Consider the following 20,365-nt stretch of genomic DNA (forward strand, 5'->3'; position numbering starts at 1 on the left):
CTCCTGAGAGCGAGCACCCTAAGTAGCCGTGGCAGATCCTGATCCACAAATCTGCAAATTGAGCAGATTTCTCTATTTCTGCACAATCAATGGGTAATGGGGAAAGCAAATGGACTCTGGACACAATGACCTGGACAACCTGCCTTTGATGATGCAGTGTCTGGGGACGACAGCCTTCGACTCTGGCTCCGTGGTCTTTCTCCATCTCTGGTTGCATTAGATAGCTTTCTTTGGCCTCGGTCAGCAGGAGGCAGCAAAGCCTGGGGGTGGCTGTGATCCCCATCCACCAGAGACTTCACTTACTGCGCTCCTGCCACTTTCCCTTGGAAGGGGGCACCTGAGGGAAGAACTTTCAAGAACTTCTGCAGAGAAACCTCTCCCTGGCAATCACTGTCTAATTCTTCAGCACAATTTTACATAAAGTTCTAACAAATCCACATATTACAAACAGAAGTTTGTAGAATGCACTTCTTTATGTCATAGAATAATCTTCATAATATAAGATGATCAAGCCAGGATGAGGCTGGCAGTAAAATTTTAGTGTTAATAAAAATCATAAAATTATAGACAGTGCTATTATGATACGGCAGACCCTGTATTAGTAAGCACTTTAAACATAATCTCATTTAATCCTCATAACATGCTGGGAAGTAGGGAGCCTTAACTTCATTTCTTTCAAATGAAGAAAATTGAGACTGATGAAGGTAAAGCAACTTGACTAAGGTTCTCAGCTAGTGAATAAGTGAGTGGTGCTTAAACCTTAAGTGTTTGCCTCTGAAGTCTACATTATATGGAAAACAAGTCTTCTGTCTGTCCCTGTACCATTCGCCACAATAGTAATTAATAGCTCAGCCACTCTGCCCCTTGATTTAAAATGAATTCATTAGAAGGCCCTATCTATGTCACTGAATCAATAATAAAAGAGAAAATTTCGAGGGTCCTTTGAGAAAAGTTGAAATCATGTGTATGTATTTGAAGTGTATGTGTTCAATATAAACCATATACATACATTCCAAACCTCAACATGTTAGCAGCTATATTATCCAGAGGCAGGAAGGAATGTGAAGAAAGAACTGAACTTGAAATAGGAAGATACTGCTTTTAACCTCAGGTGTGTGACTTCGGAGCCGTCCCATTGCTCTGCTTCAGCCCTCACTTGTGAATTGAAGAAGAGAATTATATTTAAGAGATCTTAATATCGTTCCCATTGTGCATACAACACACCTCAAATTTATGCTTCTATATATTGAACATATTTACCACTTAGATACTCTAGAATGATAAATAATAGAATCTTGAATGTTTTTTGTTCTGCTACTACATGAATTTAATTCTTTTAAAACTACTCACCTTGCTTTCTAGCTATACTAAAATGTAATTATATACTTTCTGATTATAGTGTATTTTAACATTCTTAAAGGCAATGCTGAATTATTTAAGTCTTTCTAGGAAGATTTAGGGAAAAATAGCTGTGGCGGGATCAGGAGTCAGTAGACTTGACTATTAAGACATTCTCTGTGTTTGGAAAATAACACTTTTTTTTTTTTTTTTGTGGCACACACACCAGTTTACTTTCTGAAGCACTGATTCTAACAGAAAACCTTTGGAAACAATGGAAATTATTATTGGGCTAATCATCCATTTATCAGAATATTATGCAGTTCTAATGAGTAATCAGTTACTACTTTTTAAAGGTGTATGGCATTTATTTAATTACTAATGAGTATTTTAAAAGGGAAGGGTCACAGAATTTCATATAATATATTGTACTTTTAAAAACATGTTAATTTATTTTCATCTACTTGAAAGCTAGAATGAGAGAGAGAGAGGGAGAGAGAGAGAGAGAGAGAGAGAGAGAATGAGAGATATAAGTTCCATCTGTTGATTCATTTCCCAAATGCCTGCAACAGCCAGGTCTGGGCCAGACCAAAGCCAGGAGCCTGCAATTCCATCTGGGCCTCCCACATGGGTGGTGGGAGCCTAAGCCATTGAGTCATCACATACTGCCTCCCAGGGTGCATTAGCAGGGAGCTGGGTTGGAAGCAGAGCAGCCGAGACTCAAGTCCGCACTCGCATAATAGATGCAGGTGTCACAAGCAGAAGCTTAACCTGCTGTACCACCACGCCTACCCCTATATTCTACTTTTTGGGTACAAAGCATGGGGAGTAGTATCTCTATTATGCTTGCTTGTGTAAACCCAGAGAAACTTGGGATGGACATATAAGAAGAGAAGAGTGCTTCCATGGGACAAGGCTGGAAACACCCAGCAAACAGGGACTAACGGTGACTTTTCACTGTACCATTTTATATTTGCTGCATTTTTGAGCCAGAATACAATATTTATGAAATAAAAATTTTAAAAATGTAAATTTTAAGAATTTAAAGTGACAAAGCACACTGCTTATTCTTGATATCAAGTCAGAGCCCACTGACATTAAGAGGGTTCTGGTTTGTGGAGGAGGAAGATGAAGAGGGAGCTGGGTATGTTTCAGGGCTCAGCATCTCCTGGGGGAGCCGAGGTTGGGGAGATTAGATGGTGTCCTGGGGGTGTGGGCAGTGGGGAGGCAGGTGAGGCAGGTGAGGACTGGGCTGTGACAGGGAGAAGAAAGAGAGGGAGAGGCATTGCCAACTCTGCAGTGGCAATTGCAGGGACATTGCATTTAAAATCAGTTCCGTGATGACCTCGCCAGTCTGCACAGTCAGAAGGAAGACTTCATTTGCGTTTCTGTAAATGCCAAGTCCAACAAGCAAGTATGACCATGACCCAGACCTGAGAATGGAGTGGGAGTGACCATGGAGGACACAGAACAGGTCCACGGACTTCTGCTTAATATGAGTCATTTCCCTGGCATGAGTCACAGCGTACAATGATGGTTTGCTTTTTGTTTTGTTTTGTTTGAAAGTAGTGATGCCCTGGGAAGCAGTAGGTGATGGCTCAAGTAGTCGAGTCCCTGCCACTTATGTAGAGATGTGAGCTGAGTTCCTGGCTCTTGGCTTTGGTCTGGCCCAGCCCTGGATGTTGCAGGCATTAGGGGAGTGAACAAGTGGATAGACGATCTCTCTCATTTGTCTGTCTGTCTTTCAAACAAAATGAAAAATAAATAAAAATATCGTGATCAAAGTTTTTTTTTTTTTAAAAAGATTCATTTATTTTATTTAAAAGGCAGAGTTACAGAGAGGCAGAGAGAGAGAGAGAGAGAGAGAGAGAGAGAGAGAGGCAAAGAGAGAGAGAGAGGCAACGAGAGAGAGAGAGAGAGAAAGACAGGTCTTCCATCTTCTGGTTCACTTCCCGAATGGCTGCAATGGCCGGATCTGGGCCAATCCAAAGCCAGGAGCCTGGAGCTTCTTCCAGGTCTTCCATGAGGGTACAGGGGCCCAAGGACTTGTGGCATCCTCCACTTCTTTCCCAGGCCATAGCAGAGAGCTGGATCAGAAGTGGAACAGCCAGGACTTGAACCAGTGCCCATATAGGATGCCAGGATTGTAGGTGGCAGCTTTACCCGATAAGCCACAGTGCCAGCCTCAATCAGCATTGTATTGATTACTATACTTATCTCATGAGACTCAAAAAGTTAATTAATTACTTTATTTATTTTAGAAGCAGAACAGGGTGAAATCTTCCATCTGCCCACTTATTCTCCAATGTGTGTAACAGCTGGGCCTGGGGCCAGGCCTAAGCTAGGAGCCAAGAACTCATCTGAGTCTCCCATGTAGGTGGCAGGGTCTCAACTACTTGGGCTATTATCTGATTCCTCCCAGGATATGTGTTAGCAGGGAGCTGGAATTGGGAGCAGAGCTGGGACTTGAACCCAAGCCCTCTGAGATGGGATACAAGCATGCCAAGTGGCATCTTAATGACTAGGTCAAATACCCACCTCTAAATGAAAGCTTTGATAGTCAATTTTTAATACAGAAGAAAGAAAGGGTAAAAAGAACCTTCTAGAAGGTCTCAGAAAAATAACAGTTCTGAAGTATGACTAGTACTGAAACAGGTTGACAGATGAGGAGGAGATGCCGGTTGTAACAAGACTGTCTTCCTAGAAGAAAGTGATCCTGGGGTCATCTAAACTCACTTCCTACATGACAAATGGAGGACTTGGTCCCGAATCACTTTGTCAACAGAGAGAACCCTAAGCTCTTGAAGATAATCTAGTGCAAGATGCTTCAATGGTGCAAAAATGAGAACAACCTTTGGTCCCAGAACTGCTTTAATTTGACCATACTTTTGTAAGGAGACAAATATGACTAATAGTGGCACAGTCACTTCAAAGTACCCCCCTTTTTCCCTCACAACAAACCACAGCTGCACATCATTTGCCTAAAATATCAATCATCTCAGGCACGAGTGAGCGTCTGCCCTCGCGGTGCAGGGCTGTCAATTTTCACCATATTGTTCAGCATCAACGTGCACTACACGCCTCAGTGTTGCAGTGACGTCTCTGGTTCAGAATTAAAGTACTGACCCAGAAGGAGCAGCACACACTTCTCTGTCAGGCATATTTTCCCAACGATGTACTACTTTAGGGCTCGGAAAAGGTCACAGACTTTTATACTGAGAAATGGGAAATAACTAATGTACAAAACACCAAGTATCGTCTCAGGAGAGTCCTGTTCCTCTCTTCCTTGAATATCGTGCTTTGGAAATATGGTGACTTGCACAGAGATTTGGAATCATCTACAAGAGGGCTCCTTAACCTTTGCATGACTGACAGTTTTGGCCTGGATAACTCACGACAGCGGAGAGCTGTTCTGTGCCTTGTAGGGTGTTTATTAGCATCCCTGGCTTCCACCTGCTGATCTGTAAGTAGCATCCTCCAGTTGCCTCCAGACCTTGAAAATGTCCCTTGGCCATCAAAATTGCCCCTGTTTGAGAGCTACTGACGTAGAGACGTACTCACTTTCCTAACTCCTTTGTGGTGCTACAGAAACATACTTCAGTCTCTTTCAAGAGAAGTACATGCAGGGTTTTCATCACCCAAAGCCACTTATCAATTAAGAGGTTTTATTTCCTATCCCTCTCCCTACAAACAGCCAGCTCGCCAAGGCCTCTTCTCCCAGAATGCTTCCCTGCAACCAAAACTTGGTCCTTTCCCACACCCCTCTCACACAAAAGAAAAAAAACAGGCCAAAGAAAAGTCATGCCATCACACACGGGCATCAGCCGTGGAACGATGCCCCATTCATTACAAATTCTGTGCCCCTGCAGGCAAAACACTCCCTGCTACGCTCCAACCACACTCAACAGCAAACGCAGAAAGAACTCACTGTTTCTAGAAGCAGCTTTTCGGAACTTCGTCAGGTCAACGTGTGGTGGTCGGTTGGGTTTTGGCGGAGGTGGACCCAAGGTAAATAGTGGCGGCAGTGGCTTCCGCTTTGGGGCGGCTGCGTTCTTCTCTCCCTTTTCCTTCTCTTGACTTTGGCCCCACGGCCCCCCCACCGGCAGCTTGGAAGGCGCCTTGGGGAACTTGGCAGGAGGAGCCCCCGGGCCCGACTCCTCCTGACTCACTTTGCCCAGGAAGACGTTCTTAGCAGCATCTATCTTCCGATCTTCCTTTTTGTCCTCGCCAGCTTTGGAGAGGCCCGGGCCGCCTCTGCTGGCCGCAGGTTTCAGAACCACGCCAGGGAAAGAGGAGCTGGACGGGTCACTCCCATGGTCTTTGCTCTCGGGGTCCTCCCTTGCGGGTTTGATTTTGGATTTGGCTCCCGGGGGAGCCGGCGGTCCCTTCTGGGAGGACACACTCCGACTGGGACTCTCGTCTTCACGCACGTCCTCGGCACTCGGGGCCGGCTTCTGGCCGAAGGTGGGCTTGGGGAAGGGGGGCTTGGGGTCTAGGTCCTGGGAGGCTGCCATAAACTTGCCTTTGACCCCAGCCAGCTTCGGGAACACTTGCTTCTGTTCATTTTCTGAGGCTGGAGCAGGGGGAGGAGGAAGCCCGGGCTTCAAGTCACGGTCTTGGTTTAGGGTGTGCAGGGGCGGCTTACTCCCCGGAGACCGGGGAAACGTGGCCTTGGGCTCTTCCTTGGGCCCGCTGAGGGGCTTGGGGCCCACAGGTTTCGGAAATCCAGCCTTCACCTCAGGGTCTCTGGCGGCCACGTTCGCTGGAGTCCCGAATCTTTGGCCCACTCCAGTTGGCTTTAAAAATGGGGGTTTGGGGTCCTTGCTCATCTTTTCCTCAGAAGGTTTCGCCCCCAAAGGTGGCTTTGGGGACCCAAATTTAGGAAGGCTGCCGTGTCCTGGCGGGGGGCTGCCATTTCCCGGGCTGTTGAATAAGTTCTTCTTTGCCTGGATCCCGGAAGGCGAGTTCTGGCCGGGGACTCGGAAGGGTCGACTGGTACCCGAGACCTCTTCGGTCACGGTGTCCCCGGTGTTGAATTTCGCCATGAGGGCCCTCACATCTGCTTTTCCATCCTGCAAGCATAGGGAACGAAAACTAGCTGAGAGGCAGAAGTTTCGCTTGCACACTTTAGAACAGCCTACCTTCAAGGGCTTCCTGGTTTGAGGCCCACAGGGCCGCTGATTGGTTAGCAGGACGTTGTAACATTTGTCTTCCTCTATGGTAGAACAAGCGGCCAGAGGTTTCTAAAGGGGAAGGGCCATTGTTTGTATTTTTTTTTTTTTTTTGTCCTCTTGGACTCATTTGCTTATTTTTGCTTCAGTCACAACGTAGTACCTTTTTCTTCTCACTCTTTCCCTAGCTCTGTGGTGGGGTTTCTTCTGACATGACACTGACTCCCTTTGTATTTGAAGAGAGTATGGGGACCAGCGCCGTGGCTCACTTGGCTAATCTGCCTGCGCGCCAGCATCCCATATGGGCGCTGGATTCTGACCCGGTTGCTCCTCTTCCAGGCCAGCTCTCTGCTGTGGCCCGGGAGGGCAGTGGAGGATGGCCCAAGGGCTTGGCCCCTGCACCCCATGGGAGACCAGGAGAAGCACCTGGCTCCTGGCTTCGGATCGGCATAGCGCCAGCCGTGGCGGCCATTTGGGGAGTGAACCAACGGAAGGAAGACCTCTCTCTCTCACTGTCTGTAACTCTGTCAAAAAAAAAAAAAAAAAAAAAAAAAAAAAAGAGTATGGAAGGGACTCCCAAATGACTTCTTCCACATTTGACCATGGAGACTGTTGAAGAGAAATTACCCTTAAAGAACACATGTAAGCTGCTCTGTGAATTTAGCCTGCTTGCTTCATATACCATAGCCATGCTTCAAGTCTCTGGTTTGCAAGCGTTTTCTCATTCCTACCCACATTTAAGGCCTGTTTGCTGACAGGGAGATGTGGCAGAAAAACTCACTTATTTTTACAAGTAATAACATGGGTTTTTCTCGTTATTTATTTTTCGTGCCGATGATCTATTGCATCTGAACGAGCCGGCCAAGTGTGCTCTCTGGGAAACTGGCTCTATCCAGAGGGCACCGTGTGGATTTCTGTGGGGAAGGCACTAAGCAAGTAGTAAGGACTGGCTGGGTGTCTCAGTCCCATGGGGCTTGGCACCTCCATAATGACATGTATTAGTTTCAGAGGGCCTGCTGTGGAGTCATAGCCCGTCTCGCCTAGAGTTACAGTCTCACTTAGCAAAGATAACCAGCATTCCACCATCACCGTGAATTTAATTCCATTTAATCTGGGAGAAGTCATAGTGTGTCTGCTGCTTCTCTCTGAAGCAAGGAGTTGAGATTCTCCATCTGTTGTAGAACTACTTGAGAATTTGAGGCTTTAAAAGAAATCACTGAAGAGACACACATGGCCATGAAGAATTCCATTTTCACATTTTAAATTTCAACTAGGAAATACTTTTCTATTTATTTCTCTACTCCCTTGTCGTAGCCACACACCCAAACACATTTCAATTGTTCAGGCTCCACTCAAATACGAAAAACCAATCCTGTCCACCTGCAAAGGCTTGCTCTGTCCTTAACTCAGGGCCCTTCAGAGAATTCTACACACTCCTGTGTTAGGACCGGTATGGGAGCAAGAACCAGCTACTGCTGTGTAAATGGGTATGCTGGGCTGTGCATTGCCCCATCCTGTTCAGCAGGCAGCTGTGAGAGGACGGCATCATTTTAACTCTGTTGCCTTAGGAAAGGAAAGTGGAGCTGAAACCATAGGAGAACGACAGGGAAACAGTGTGGAGCTTGCTTTGCAGCCTAGTGCATTGGTTGGCATCAAATAAAATGGGGCAACAAGGCACGTCTGCCAGAATTGTCATGTACATTAGAGGCGGAGTTTGCAAAATGCTCACCTGGCCCCCAGCACGGGCTCAATATATGACACTGTTATTATGACAACTGCTCAGTAGCACATTCAGGGGCTCACAGCCGGGAACTGTGAGTGCAGGAAGGCAAACTCAAGTGTTTCCAGGGCTCCAAAGTCCAGAAACTGTCTCATTGTCCATTTGTATCCCTGCAACACCTAGACCAGGGCAGGGCCCCTAAGGATCCCGGGAAATGTTTGGGGAATGAGTGTTGGTATTGAACTCCATTCTCTGTATGGTGATTTTACAAGCAGTGGTGCCCTGGGCAGAGGTTTCTTTCCATACCCAGTAGTGATGCCTTTGTAGGATGTGGGGTGAGGGACTTGGGCAGGAGGACTAAACCTAACACAAGTACCAATTTCCTGTTTGAATCTGGTACCATCTGTTTACTCTGCCGTGTCTCAGTGACTGAAAACACCTGGTTTTCTACCTTATTCCCTTTATCCTCCAATCCCTGAGCAAGCCCCGAAGGTGATGGGCAGAAGACAGCAGACCTAGGGAGGGTTTGGGTGTATGGGTGCAGAGGGGAACAGGACAGGATGGGTCTCTCCCTAAACCTCCCGGGAGATCCTAGTTGGAGAGCACTCTGACCTTGGCACAGGAGCAGGACGAAGGGCCAAATGCAAAACTTCACCCCCCTGGAAGGAAACCTGTCTTTGGGAGAGGCTCCTTTCTCACATCATTCCACCGTTCTTAATGTACATTCGATATCTATAATTGATTCCAGTTTCCTGATAGGAAGCTGCACAACCGAGTGGTCGGGGCACTGACTTGGGGCCAGATGGCCTGGGTTTGACGCTGACCAGCTATTTAACGTTAAGCAAGACGCATAAATTCTTTGGGCCTCAGCGTGTGCACCTCCATCATGGGATAATGCAGTAATGCCCAGCCACAGGGTTTTTAGGAAAGTTAAATACTTGTCCTGGTGTTTAGGTGGGTTCCTTTTTTAATAAAGCAAATGAAACCTTACAAATCCAATCTCCCTCCCATTGCGTTAATGAAGAAATGGAAAGCAGAGTGTTTGAGCAGCACCCTACCGAGTTACAGCAACTTCATACCTTAGATTTCTTGAGAGGAAACTGATGAAATATCCTAACCCATTGTTAGACTCCCCGTCCTTTTAAATTTAGAAAGTATAGTGGTGGTAGATCTGGAATCGGATTTCAGTCTCTGCGTTGCCAACCCAGAACAAGCAGGCAGTGCCGGGTCAAGGTTAACAGCACAGGCTGCAGGGTTTTCCATTGGGTTGAAACTTGACTTTGTCACTCACCAGCCTGTGATCTAACAAGTATCCTGAGGCTGTTTCTTCCTCATTAAAATGGGAGTGAAAACAGTACCCATTTCTCACAGCACTTTGTTTAGATAATGATGAGATGCATTTACACACGTAAAGCTCTTAGTCACAAACAGCATGCAAAGTACATTTAGTGACCGTCTGGTATCACTGTTCTGATTTATGGAACCACTGTTCTGATTTATGGAACATCATTGTCCCCAGATAACCAAATTCTGAAGTTAAAATCACAAGTGTCATATCCTCAGTTTAAATCAATATACCTGGAGCGAACATACTACTGGCTAACGTGATAGAATCATCATGTCTGAGTTTATGCACACTTTAAAACTCTTCCCTGCATGATGGAAGAGAGACAAAGAGCAAGCAAGGTACTCCTGGGGAGGATACCTTGAAAAAACAGTAAGGAGTCCTTGAGCTTACTAATATATCTGGCAAATCAATAGCTATTTAACCACCAATAACAGCATAATTTTAGAGGTTGTTTGATCACTGTCACTGTTAATAAAAACACCAGATAAAATATTCAACCTCCTGTTCACCCTTCATCTTTTTTTTTTTTTTTTTTTTTTTAAGATTTATTTGAAAGTCAGAGGTCTACAGAGAAAGAACAAGCGGGGGGGGGGGGTGCCTTCCATCCAATGGTTCACTCCCCAATTGGCTGCAACAGCTGGAGCTGTGCCAATCCGAAGCCAGGAGCCAGGAGCTTCTTCCAGGTCTCCCACGTGGGTACAGGGGCCCAAGGACTTGGGCCATCTTCTACTGCTTTCCCAGGCCATAGCAGGGAGCTGGATCGGAAGTGAAGTAGCTGGGACTTGAACCGGCGCCCATGTGGGATGCCAGCAGCGCTTCAGGCCAGGGTGTTAACCCACAGTGCTGGCCCCTCACCCTTCATCTTAATAATAATAGCCAGGTTATTTTTCTTGATAATGATAGAAAGGCAAAAATGCTAAGGAAAGCCCTGACACTCTCCTGTTCCAATTTAACTGTAAATTGAATACACATTTCATTCTCAAAGGCTCTCTTTTACTTAACAACCGCCACCACCAAAATTGCAGAGGTGGGAACAATGTATCCTTGTGGGATGGAGTGAAAAGCAAGCCTTCCCCAAGCCCTGAAACTAGCTCACAAGTTGTAGGGCAGTCATATATTCTCATTTGTCAGTACAGTATAGGTTTCTGCCTATTGTTCTTGAATAAGTATTGGTAATACTGCCTTACACTTTCAGAATTGACCTCTTTAAGGAATAAACTATGTGGTAACATCCCCAAATCCCCTCTCCAGAGGCAACTAATGTTACCAGTTTCTTATGTAAATTAATGATGCATAAGCAAATATATGCAAATAAACACACACACATTCTCCTTTTTTGCTATTTGTTACACAAATGGAAACCCCAAATCTTCTTTCCAGGCTGATATGCAGTTGCTAACTACCAGCACAGCTGAATGTGTGACCCATCAGTAACTGTTCTGATTGACTGGTACCTGTGCAACCCTAGTTGTCAAATATTTTCAGTATTAATTTTTTTATTTTGCAAGTTGGTACATAATAGTGCATATTACTTGTAGGGCTTAAAAATTATGTGAGAGGCAGCTATACACACAGAGGCAGAGACAGACAGAACTCCTCTCAGTGCGTTCATTCCCCTCAAGTGTCACGGTGACCCTGGGTGGCCGATGAAGCCAGGAGCTGGAACTCAGTCTAGGTCTCCCACGTGAGTGACCGAGAGCTGACCGCTTGCATCATCACGGCTGCCTTTGAGGGTTTCATCAGCAGACAGCTGGACCCAGGAGCTGCAGCGAGACTCCAGCCCAGGCACTCCGATCCGAATTCTAGTTATCCCAAGCTGCACGGAGTGCCTGCCCAGTACCAACGCTTTCCAATGTCTCTCGACTATTACAGTAATGTGGTGGTCCTCACCTGGGGGCAGTTCCCCCCCCAAGGGTGTTTGGGTTAAATGACACACTGAGGGAAGGGGCCGGGGCAGGGGTGGTGTGCTACTGACATCCAGTGGGTAGAAGCCGGGAACACTGCTAAACATTTCATCCTGCAATGCACAGGACAGACGCCCACAGGAATGCACAGTCCCAAATATTGACAGCTCCAAGACTGGGAAATCCTGAGCTAATTCTCTTGTTCTTGAATGATTGAAACTATCTTAGCACAAAGTCTGATTTTAATTTTTTAAAATAATAGAGTACACTCTAAATTCTACAGATAACTTTATAGAGACTACCTGGTATACAATAAGGCTACCACTAGATATGGTTTTTAAAGTTATACACCCTTTGGGGGCTGGCGCTGTGGCACAGCGGGTTAACACCCTGGCCTGAAGTGCAGGCATCCCATATGGGCACCGGTTCTAGTCCCAGCTGCTCCTCTTCCTGTCCAGCTCTCTGCTGTGGCCTGGGATAGCAGTAGAGGATGGCCCAGGTCCTTGGGCCCCTGCACCCATGTGGGAGACCTGGAAGAAGCTCTGTCTGTTGTGGCCATCTGGGAAGTGAACCATCAGATGGAAGACCTCTCTCTGCCTCTCCTCTCTCTGTGTAACTCTTTCAAAAAATAAATCAGTCTTAAAAAAATTAGTTATACACCTTCAAAACTCTCATCTTTAATTTAAAAAAAAAACAATGAAATAAAATACCTATCAATCGTTGTTAACTGATGAAAAGAAAAATAACTTTGGAGCCTCTGTAAGATGTGCTTGTGTCACTTTTGCCATTAAAGCAAGAAATGAATATATTGCTCCTGTGGCTGCTGTTCCGCTCTGGGTGGAACCCATGGAAGAAGATATAAAACGACCTCACGTAATGGCAGGTGAGGCCTTCAATCAGGAGGGAGGCAGTATGGATAACAATAGTTCACCCAAATTGTTCCAGCGAACAAATCAAGGATCAGTTTTTACTGTTGTAGGCTTTCTTTTTCATTATTACATCAGAGACAATATTATTTATTACTCATGGCTTGTTTGGTCTGAATGGCTGGCTCTTCTCATGGAACCCAATTCCTTCCTCCTACTGCTACTACTGCCTGTATCAGGACCCCAGGGACAGCAGCAGCAAAAGACAACATGAAGCTGCTGGGGAACTTGAAGTAAAACAAAAAGGTTCCAGGAGTGCAACCCTCGTCCAGCCCGGGGCTTTGCAGGTTGTAACTGGGGCACATGAAAGAGGGAAGGAGGCAGGTGTCAGGGCAGGCAGCAGAGGAGACCCCAGCACCCACGAAGAAATGGCTCATATTGCTCCCACTGAGGACCCAGTCTACCGAGCACCGGGCAGGAGGCATCTCAGCAAGACTGAGAAGATGAAAAGTTCTTCCTAAGCTGGAGAAACTTGTCACCCTTGAGGCAGGAGGCAGGCTGGTTAAAATTTGTGATAGAATCAAGTAGTTCAGACATTCATCCAGCAATAATCTTGTCTCATTGGTTTGCATTGCCCAGATTAAAGAAAGGAACCAATATGGTTCCCACAATCATGCCTTCCACTTTTTCTCCATACACACACACACACACACACATACAATTTTTCACTTTAAACATTTTTTTTTTTCATTTCTAAAATTTACATTTTGTTTGAAAGGCAGAGAGACAGAGAGAGACTCACAGACAAGGAGAGAGCACCCATCTACTGGTTCACTCTCCAAAGGCTAGCAACAGTTGAGGCTGGGCCAGGCTGAAACCAGGAGCCAAGAACCCAACCCAGGAGCCAAGAACCCACATGAGAGGTTGGGACCCAAGTACTTCAGCCATGACCTGCTGCCTCATAAAGTGTGCATAAGCAGGAAGCTGGAATTGGAAGTGGAGCCAGAAGTGGAATCCACACATTCTGGTATGGGTTGTGGGTGTCCAAAGTGGGGGTGTCCTAATTGCTGCACCAAATGCCAGCCTCTGCCTTTTATCTTTCAAGGGACTTGATCTGTTATACACGGTGAATTGAGTAAAGGGAACTGCTGCTTCTTAAAACAAACATTCTTAAAGCTCTTTATTGTTAAAAATTACATAATAAAACCACTGTAATTACTTTCAGTTGTAAAATGAAAGTTAAGGGAAGCTGCCTGAAGATCGACTACTTGGTGCTTGTGACCAAACTCTAGGCAAGTTCCACTACGGACAACGAACCTGCAGTCAAGTTTTTTCATCCCATTAGCACTGTCTACACACACTTAAGTACTTCATGAATTATGATTTGTGTACTTAATGTGTATACTCTATTTCCCCAGTGAGATGTAAAAGCAGGAAGTTGGTTTTATTTTCCCTCTTCTGCAACAGAACCTTTCCCTTCCACCCCCAAACACACCCACACTCCTCTACACGTGCCTCTAAAGCCAGGCACGTTTCTTCCCATTAAACCTAAGGGTTGATGGACTGGGTTTACTTGGATCTCACCATGATTGATGACATAAATGGTAGGTGGAGTAATGATTTCCTTAGCTTCCTCGCTGGCCCCCAATCACAAATCCACTGGTAAGAGTGTCCCAACAGAGTCAATTTCTCACCGCCAATGGGCTCTGATGGATTCCAGTCGGCTGAGCCTCAGCGCTTGGAGAGAGTACAAGGGCCCTCTTCAACAGGATGTGGGAACTTGTCTCTTACCACAAATTGAGTTCTTAGGGCAGGAGCAGGATGCTTCATTGCAGGGGTGGGAGGAGCTGGCAGCGGAAGCAGCAGCAGTGGCCCTGTGACAATCCCTTTGTGTTTTTTCTGTGCCTGTGAAGGTGGAGTGGCAACTGCAGCAGCTCCAGCACCCAGCTAGGTCTTGGCCCGGTGGCTTGTGCTGTGCGGTGTAATAAAGTAAGACTAGAACACCTGGCATGCGTGGTGTGTGTTCTTGGCCATTTCCTCTTGGGAAGCTGGCCCAGGTGCCTTCGTAGAAAAGCTCTGAAGGTGTCAGTGTGCATTATCCTTGGCTCTGATCCCTTCCCCATTTCTAATGTGTTCTTCCTGCTAGGGTGCATTGAAGTAGAGGAAGCAATAAAGATTAGCAAGCAGTGAAACTCAGATGGTGGTGACCACGCACGTCCCCAACACTGCCGCCTTGTATTCTCAGAGTATATTGATCAGTTGTATTTTTGTAAACCCTCGGTCTTTAAAGACAAGGAGCTTGAAAATCAACACCACGCTTACAAATTAAACCTTTATACCTTCACTTCCGTAGCTCCCATACAGATAGGGTTCGGCCTCCAATGGCTTAAGCACGGGCAGATGAGGAAGTTCCTATGACTTTCTGGGGGTGGGTGTTGTGGCACAGTGGGTTAAGTCATGACTTGGAATGCCTGCATCCCAGATCAGATGCCATTTCAAGTCCCTGATCCTGTGCACCTGATCTGGCTTTTGCTAATATTCCTGGGAAGGCCGATGATGGCCCAAATACTTGGGTCTTTTGCCATCCGTGTCAGAGACTGAGATAGAGTTTCTGAATCCTGGCTATGGCCTGGCCTAGTCCTGGCTGTTGTGGGCATTCGGGGAGTGAACCAGCAGATGGAAGATCTGTGTCTCCCTCTCTCTCTCTGTTATTCTGTTTTGCAAATAAATAAATAAATAAATAAGTAAATAAATACTCCTAAAGTCTGTTCTATTCTGGACTTTTGATTTTTTTGGTGGGCATAGAGTGATGATAGGACCCGCAGTAAAAAAAAAAAAAAAAAAAAAAAAAAGGATGCACATGATACAGAGTGATGAGCTGTCCTAAAGCTACTTTTTTTTTTTTTAAAAAGATTTCATTATTTATTTGAGGTAGATACAGACAGAGAGGGAGAGACAGGGAGAAAGGTCTTCCATCCTCTGGTTCACTCCCCAAATGGCCGCAATAGCCAAAGCTGGGCCAATCCAAAGCCAGGAACCAGGAGCAGGTACAGGGGCCCAGCACTTGGGTCATCTTCTACTGCTTTCCCAGGCCACAGCAGAGACTTGGAGTAGAAGAGGAGCAGCTGGGACTAGAACCGGTACCCATATGGGATGCTGGCGCCACAGGTGGAGGATTGACCTACTGCACCACAGTGCTGGACCCGAAACTACGTGTTTTTTTTTTTTTTGACAGGCAGAGTGGATAGTGAGAGAGAGACAGACAGAGAGAAAGGTCTTCCTTTTCCATTGGTTCACCTCCCCGTGGCCGCTGCACTGCGCTGATCCGAAGCCAGGAGCCAGGTGCTTCCTCCTGGTCTCCCATGCGGGTGCAGGGCCCAAGGACTTGGGCCATCCTCCACTGCACTCCCAAGCCACAGCAGAGAGCTGGACTGGAAGAGGAGCAACCGGGACAGAATCCGGCACCCCGACCGGGACTAGAACCCTGTGTGCTGGGGCCGCAGGTGGAGGATTAGCCTATTGAGCCGTGGTGCCAGCCAACCTGTTCTTGTTACCCCTTTATATTCTATCTTTTATGCTATTTTAATAGCAAATTTAGCTTACATTTGCTTCAGATTGCATAAAACCATTTAGCCTGCCATAACTAAATTGACCAAATTATAAGACTGCCTGAGGTGGTTATATGTTGATGAATGAATTTATGGTAGAAAAATGTTTTCCTAGGTCTCTCATTAGAGGCTTCTTTGCTCTTAGGATAAAGTTTAAGGTATTTCTCATAATACAGTATATACTCTTTCATTTCTCCTATAACTAATGCCACCTGTCTTACCTCAAAGAGACCTTAATTTCAAGTACCATTTCTCATAGTTCTTCTGTTTTTCATACACTAGTGTAAACAGTATAATCAGCAAAAGAAAATTCAGTTGCTGAAAACATACATAGCTTGAAATAAAATTTCAGATGATCATGAAAGACAGTATGTGACCGAGACAAAATCAAATAGAAAAGTGATATTCCTTTTTCTTCCTCAGCCTCCATCCCATTCCCCACACACAGACACGTGTTCCTGGGCAGTGAATGGCCTTTTCTCATCAGATGAGGAGTCAGAACCTGCAAGTGTGTGGTCTACGTGTTACCCAAACATTCCTACGTTCATTTACCTTCTGCTAGTTCTGTGGACTCCTTGCTTATGTGCTAAATCTAGTATGTGGCACATCGTCGCTGTCTAGCATAATGTCTGTGTTTTATTAAACTCTTATTCCAGTGATCACAGCACCTTAACACCACCCCCTCCCAACTCCACATGTACTCATAGAATTAGGACAAATTCTATAGTTTTGAATTTGACACCAATTACTAATGCCACTATTAGAGCTACTAATCACATTCAAAGCAAACTGTCACATACAGCATCCCACCTGATCCTCCTGAAGTAGATACAATTGTTGTCAAAGGGTAAACAGAGTCACGGAAGCTCTTGCAAGTGTTCAAGATGAGAACCAATCCCAAGTTCTGATTCTCAGTGCCCAGCTTGTCCCAGTTTACCTTGGGAGAGAGGACTTCTGTTGTCTTTCTTGTGCAGTCACTATTTTGAATTTAGATCTCAGCTCGGACACAATGCTTTTCAGCAGTTTCCTATTCTAATTAAAAAAGTTTTCTACCTGACTCCAGTAACTGACCTTCTGTCCAAGAAGCCCTAACTGTTGCAAGGGAGGTGACAACATTTTCCTGCTTATGGTTGTGATGGTGGCAGATCTGAGATGAGCAGACTGTAGGGGATGCGGGGCTGAAGGTCAAAACATCCTGACTTGGCTACAACAAAGGCACCTGGAAGAGGGAACTAACCAAGAGGATACAAACAATTTCACTCGCTGCTTTTTAATATTGGTCTGTTTGTCCAGCAGTGCAGGGCTGGGGGTGGTAGTGTTTAGGCTGATGACTATATTAGTTCTCTTTTAGCCTCAATTGGCTCTGAACAGCTGCCCCCAGACTCAGTGACAAAGCCATCCAGTTGGTGGGGCACCATTCTGCTTCATCCACTGACTGCCTGGGATTGTCCGTGGTCTGCAGCCAAAAGCTTATTAACAGGGAGGTGGAAGAAGGATGTAACTAGACAGGCAGGAGGAAGAGATTATCATTTGGGAAGTCCTGTGGCAAAAACCAGATAAAGGCAATGTATTCATATAAAATAACTTCTGTCAGGGTGAAAAAGCAAAATAGGTATTAATACACAGGGTTAATTGAAAGAACAGAAGATAAAAAATGAAACACCAAACCCTTCCTGTTTTATGACATTCTAAACATAAATGGTTTTCAGGAAAAATAACAGGACAGCAAAGAGAGTCACCTATTATTTCTAAATAGATTTTTCTTTTAATTAAAAATTTGAACCATAATGAGATACCACCTCACACTCATTAGGATAATTATTATCAAAAAAAGCTGAAAATCACAGGTGTTGGCAAGGATTTGGAGAAAGTGAACCTTAGTGTCTTGCTGGGGACAGTGAGAGAAGGCACAGCAGCTGTGGACAATGCTATGAGGGTACCTCAAAAAAAGTCACCATAGAATCATAATATGACCCAAGTCCACTTCTGGAATAAAGGCAACAGAAGTGAGAGTAGGGACTCGAACAGATGTTTATAGCCCCATGTTTACAACACCATTATCCATAGAAGTCAACTGACAGAGGCAACCCTTGTGTCTGCTCCTGAGTGAACAGAATAATGAAGCATGGGATTTACCAGCAGCGGAATAGTCTTAAAGGGAAAAGAAATTGAAACACGTGATACCACGAGTAGACCTTGAAGACATCATTTCATGCTAAGTGAAATATGCCAGTCTCAAAAGGACAGCTATTGAGATTCAGAGAGAGAAAGTAACAGGGCGATTGCTGGGGTTGGTGGGAGGAGGGAACGGGGAGTCAGTGTTCAATGGATAAGATTTTCAGGTGGAGAAGACTATAAAGTCCCCAAGCTGGATGTGGTGATGGTTGCACATCAGTGTGCATGCATGTAAGGCCAGAATTGCACTGGTACACTTAGAAATGCTTACAGTCGGGGCTGGTGCTGTGGCATAGTAGGTAGGGGTTCTGCCTGTGACACTGGCAGCCCATATGGGTGCAGTTTCATGTACTGCCTGCTCCACTTGCCATCCAGCTCCCTGCTAGTGTGCCTGGGAAAGCAGGTGATAGTCCAGATGTTTGGTCCCCAGAAGAAGCTCTTGGCTTTAACCTGGCTCAACCCTGTCCATTTTAGCCATTTGGGGAGTGAATCAGAGAATGGAAGGTCTCTCTCTCTCTCTCTCGCTCTCGCTCTCTCTGTCTCCCCCCTCATAACTCTTTCAAATAAATAAATCCTTTTAAAAATGATTACAATTCAATTTTTATGTTATCTATATTTTACTACAGTAAAAAGAAATAATAGTTAGAGGCTGGCATTGTGATGTAGCAGGTTAAGCCACTGCCTGCCATGCATCCCATAGGGACATGGTTCAAGTCTTGCGTGCTCCACTTCTAATCCAGCTCCCTGTTAATGCACCTGGGAAAAGCAGTGGCAGGTGCTGCCCCCACATGGAAGACCTGGATAAAGCTCCTGGCTCCTGGCTTTGGCCTGGTCCAGTCCTGGCTGTTGCAACCATTTTGGGGAGCCTCTCCTCTCCTATAACTCTGCCTTACAAATCAATAAATCTTTAAAACTCAGCATTTGAAGACAATACATTAAATTAAATGGGCCATTTCATTTAATAAAAAACATGAAATATTTAATATGAATAAAAACACACAAAAAACCATTTGAGGGACAGCATTTGGCTACTGTTAAGACGCCTTCATTCGTGAGAGTGCTTGGATTTCAGACCTGCCTCCAGCTCCTCGGTTCAGCCTCTTGCCCGCTCAGACCCTGGCAGGCAGTGGTGATGGCTCAGGTTTCAGACTGGGTTTCAGCCATTTCTGTAGGAGACCTGGGTTGGATTCTTGGCTTCTGGCTTTGGCATTGGCCCAGCCCTGGCTATTGTGGGCATTTGGGGGAATGAATCATCAGATGGGAGCTCTCTCTACATGCTTCTCTCTGTCTCTCTCTCTCGAAAGAAGAAAGGAAAGAAGGAAAGAAAAAGGAAAAGCCAACCCAAACAATCCCAGCCATGTATGGGTAGGAGCACAGCTCTTGCAGCCAGCTGTCTGTTGACTGCTGGGGAGGTGTGTTGAGTGGTCTCCTTTGGAGTGAAGACCAGGAAAGCAGGAGAAGCACTGTGTGTGGTCAGTTCACTCTGAGGATTTTTTCCAGGCTGTACATGCTGTGTTCCCCAACCTACCCTGCTAAGCTCCCTCTCTCTGGGGCTATTTTTTCTAAAATGTTATTTTAAAGATTTATTTATTTGAAAGGCAGAAGATTTAGAGAGAGAGAGAGAGGACAGAGAGATCTTCCATCTACTGGTTCACTCCCAAATGGCTACAAGGGCTGGGTTGGGAAGCCAGGAACCAGGAGCATTTCTTAGGTCTCCAACATGGGTTTCAGGGACCCAAGGCCTTGGGCCATATTCTGCTGCTTTCCCAGGCCATTAGCAGGGAGCTAGATAGGAAGTGGAGCAGCCGGGACTTGAACTGATGCCCATATGGGATGCTGCTGTAGGTGGTGACTAAATCTACTGTGCCACAGTGCCAGGCCCTCTCCAGGGGTCCTTACAGAGAATCATCCATCCACCCAGCCGGGGGTATATTAGGGAGTGTGTAACATGCTGTGGTATATTTAGATACAAAAATGGGGTCCTGGATCCCTGTTGCTCTTTTCCTCACACCATTTTGATCAACGACTGTGAAAAGAGCTGCCAGAATTCAGTGGCTAGGACTGAGGCCCCTCGTGGGGATTCCGTGCTCCAGCACCAGTGGATGGGTTTGGGGGTACAGATGCTGTTTGTCTCTACAAATGTTTCCTCTGTTTTCTCGTTGCACTGTGATAAGTTGCATGGTAGCCTCCCTGAAAGATATATCCATGTCCTAGAATCTATGAAGGCGATCTTGG

General features: G+C 45.7%; 1 protein-coding gene across 4 annotated transcripts in view; it reads right to left on the reverse strand.

Moving 5' to 3' along the window:
- FYB1 (FYN binding protein 1) overlaps nt 1–20,365 on the reverse strand; it is a 179,158-nt gene that overhangs the window by 110,943 nt on the left and 47,850 nt on the right. For all 4 annotated transcript variants that reach the window (XM_062211987.1, XM_062211986.1, XM_062211989.1 and 1 more), the window contains exon 2: nt 5,267–6,410. In XM_062211987.1, the coding sequence (XP_062067971.1) occupies nt 5,267–6,410 (1,144 nt within the window). The remainder of the gene's footprint in view (nt 1–5,266; nt 6,411–20,365) is intronic.

Source organism: Lepus europaeus, chromosome 15 (genome assembly GCF_033115175.1).
Source record: "Lepus europaeus isolate LE1 chromosome 15, mLepTim1.pri, whole genome shotgun sequence".
NCBI lineage: Eukaryota > Metazoa > Chordata > Mammalia > Lagomorpha > Leporidae > Lepus > Lepus europaeus.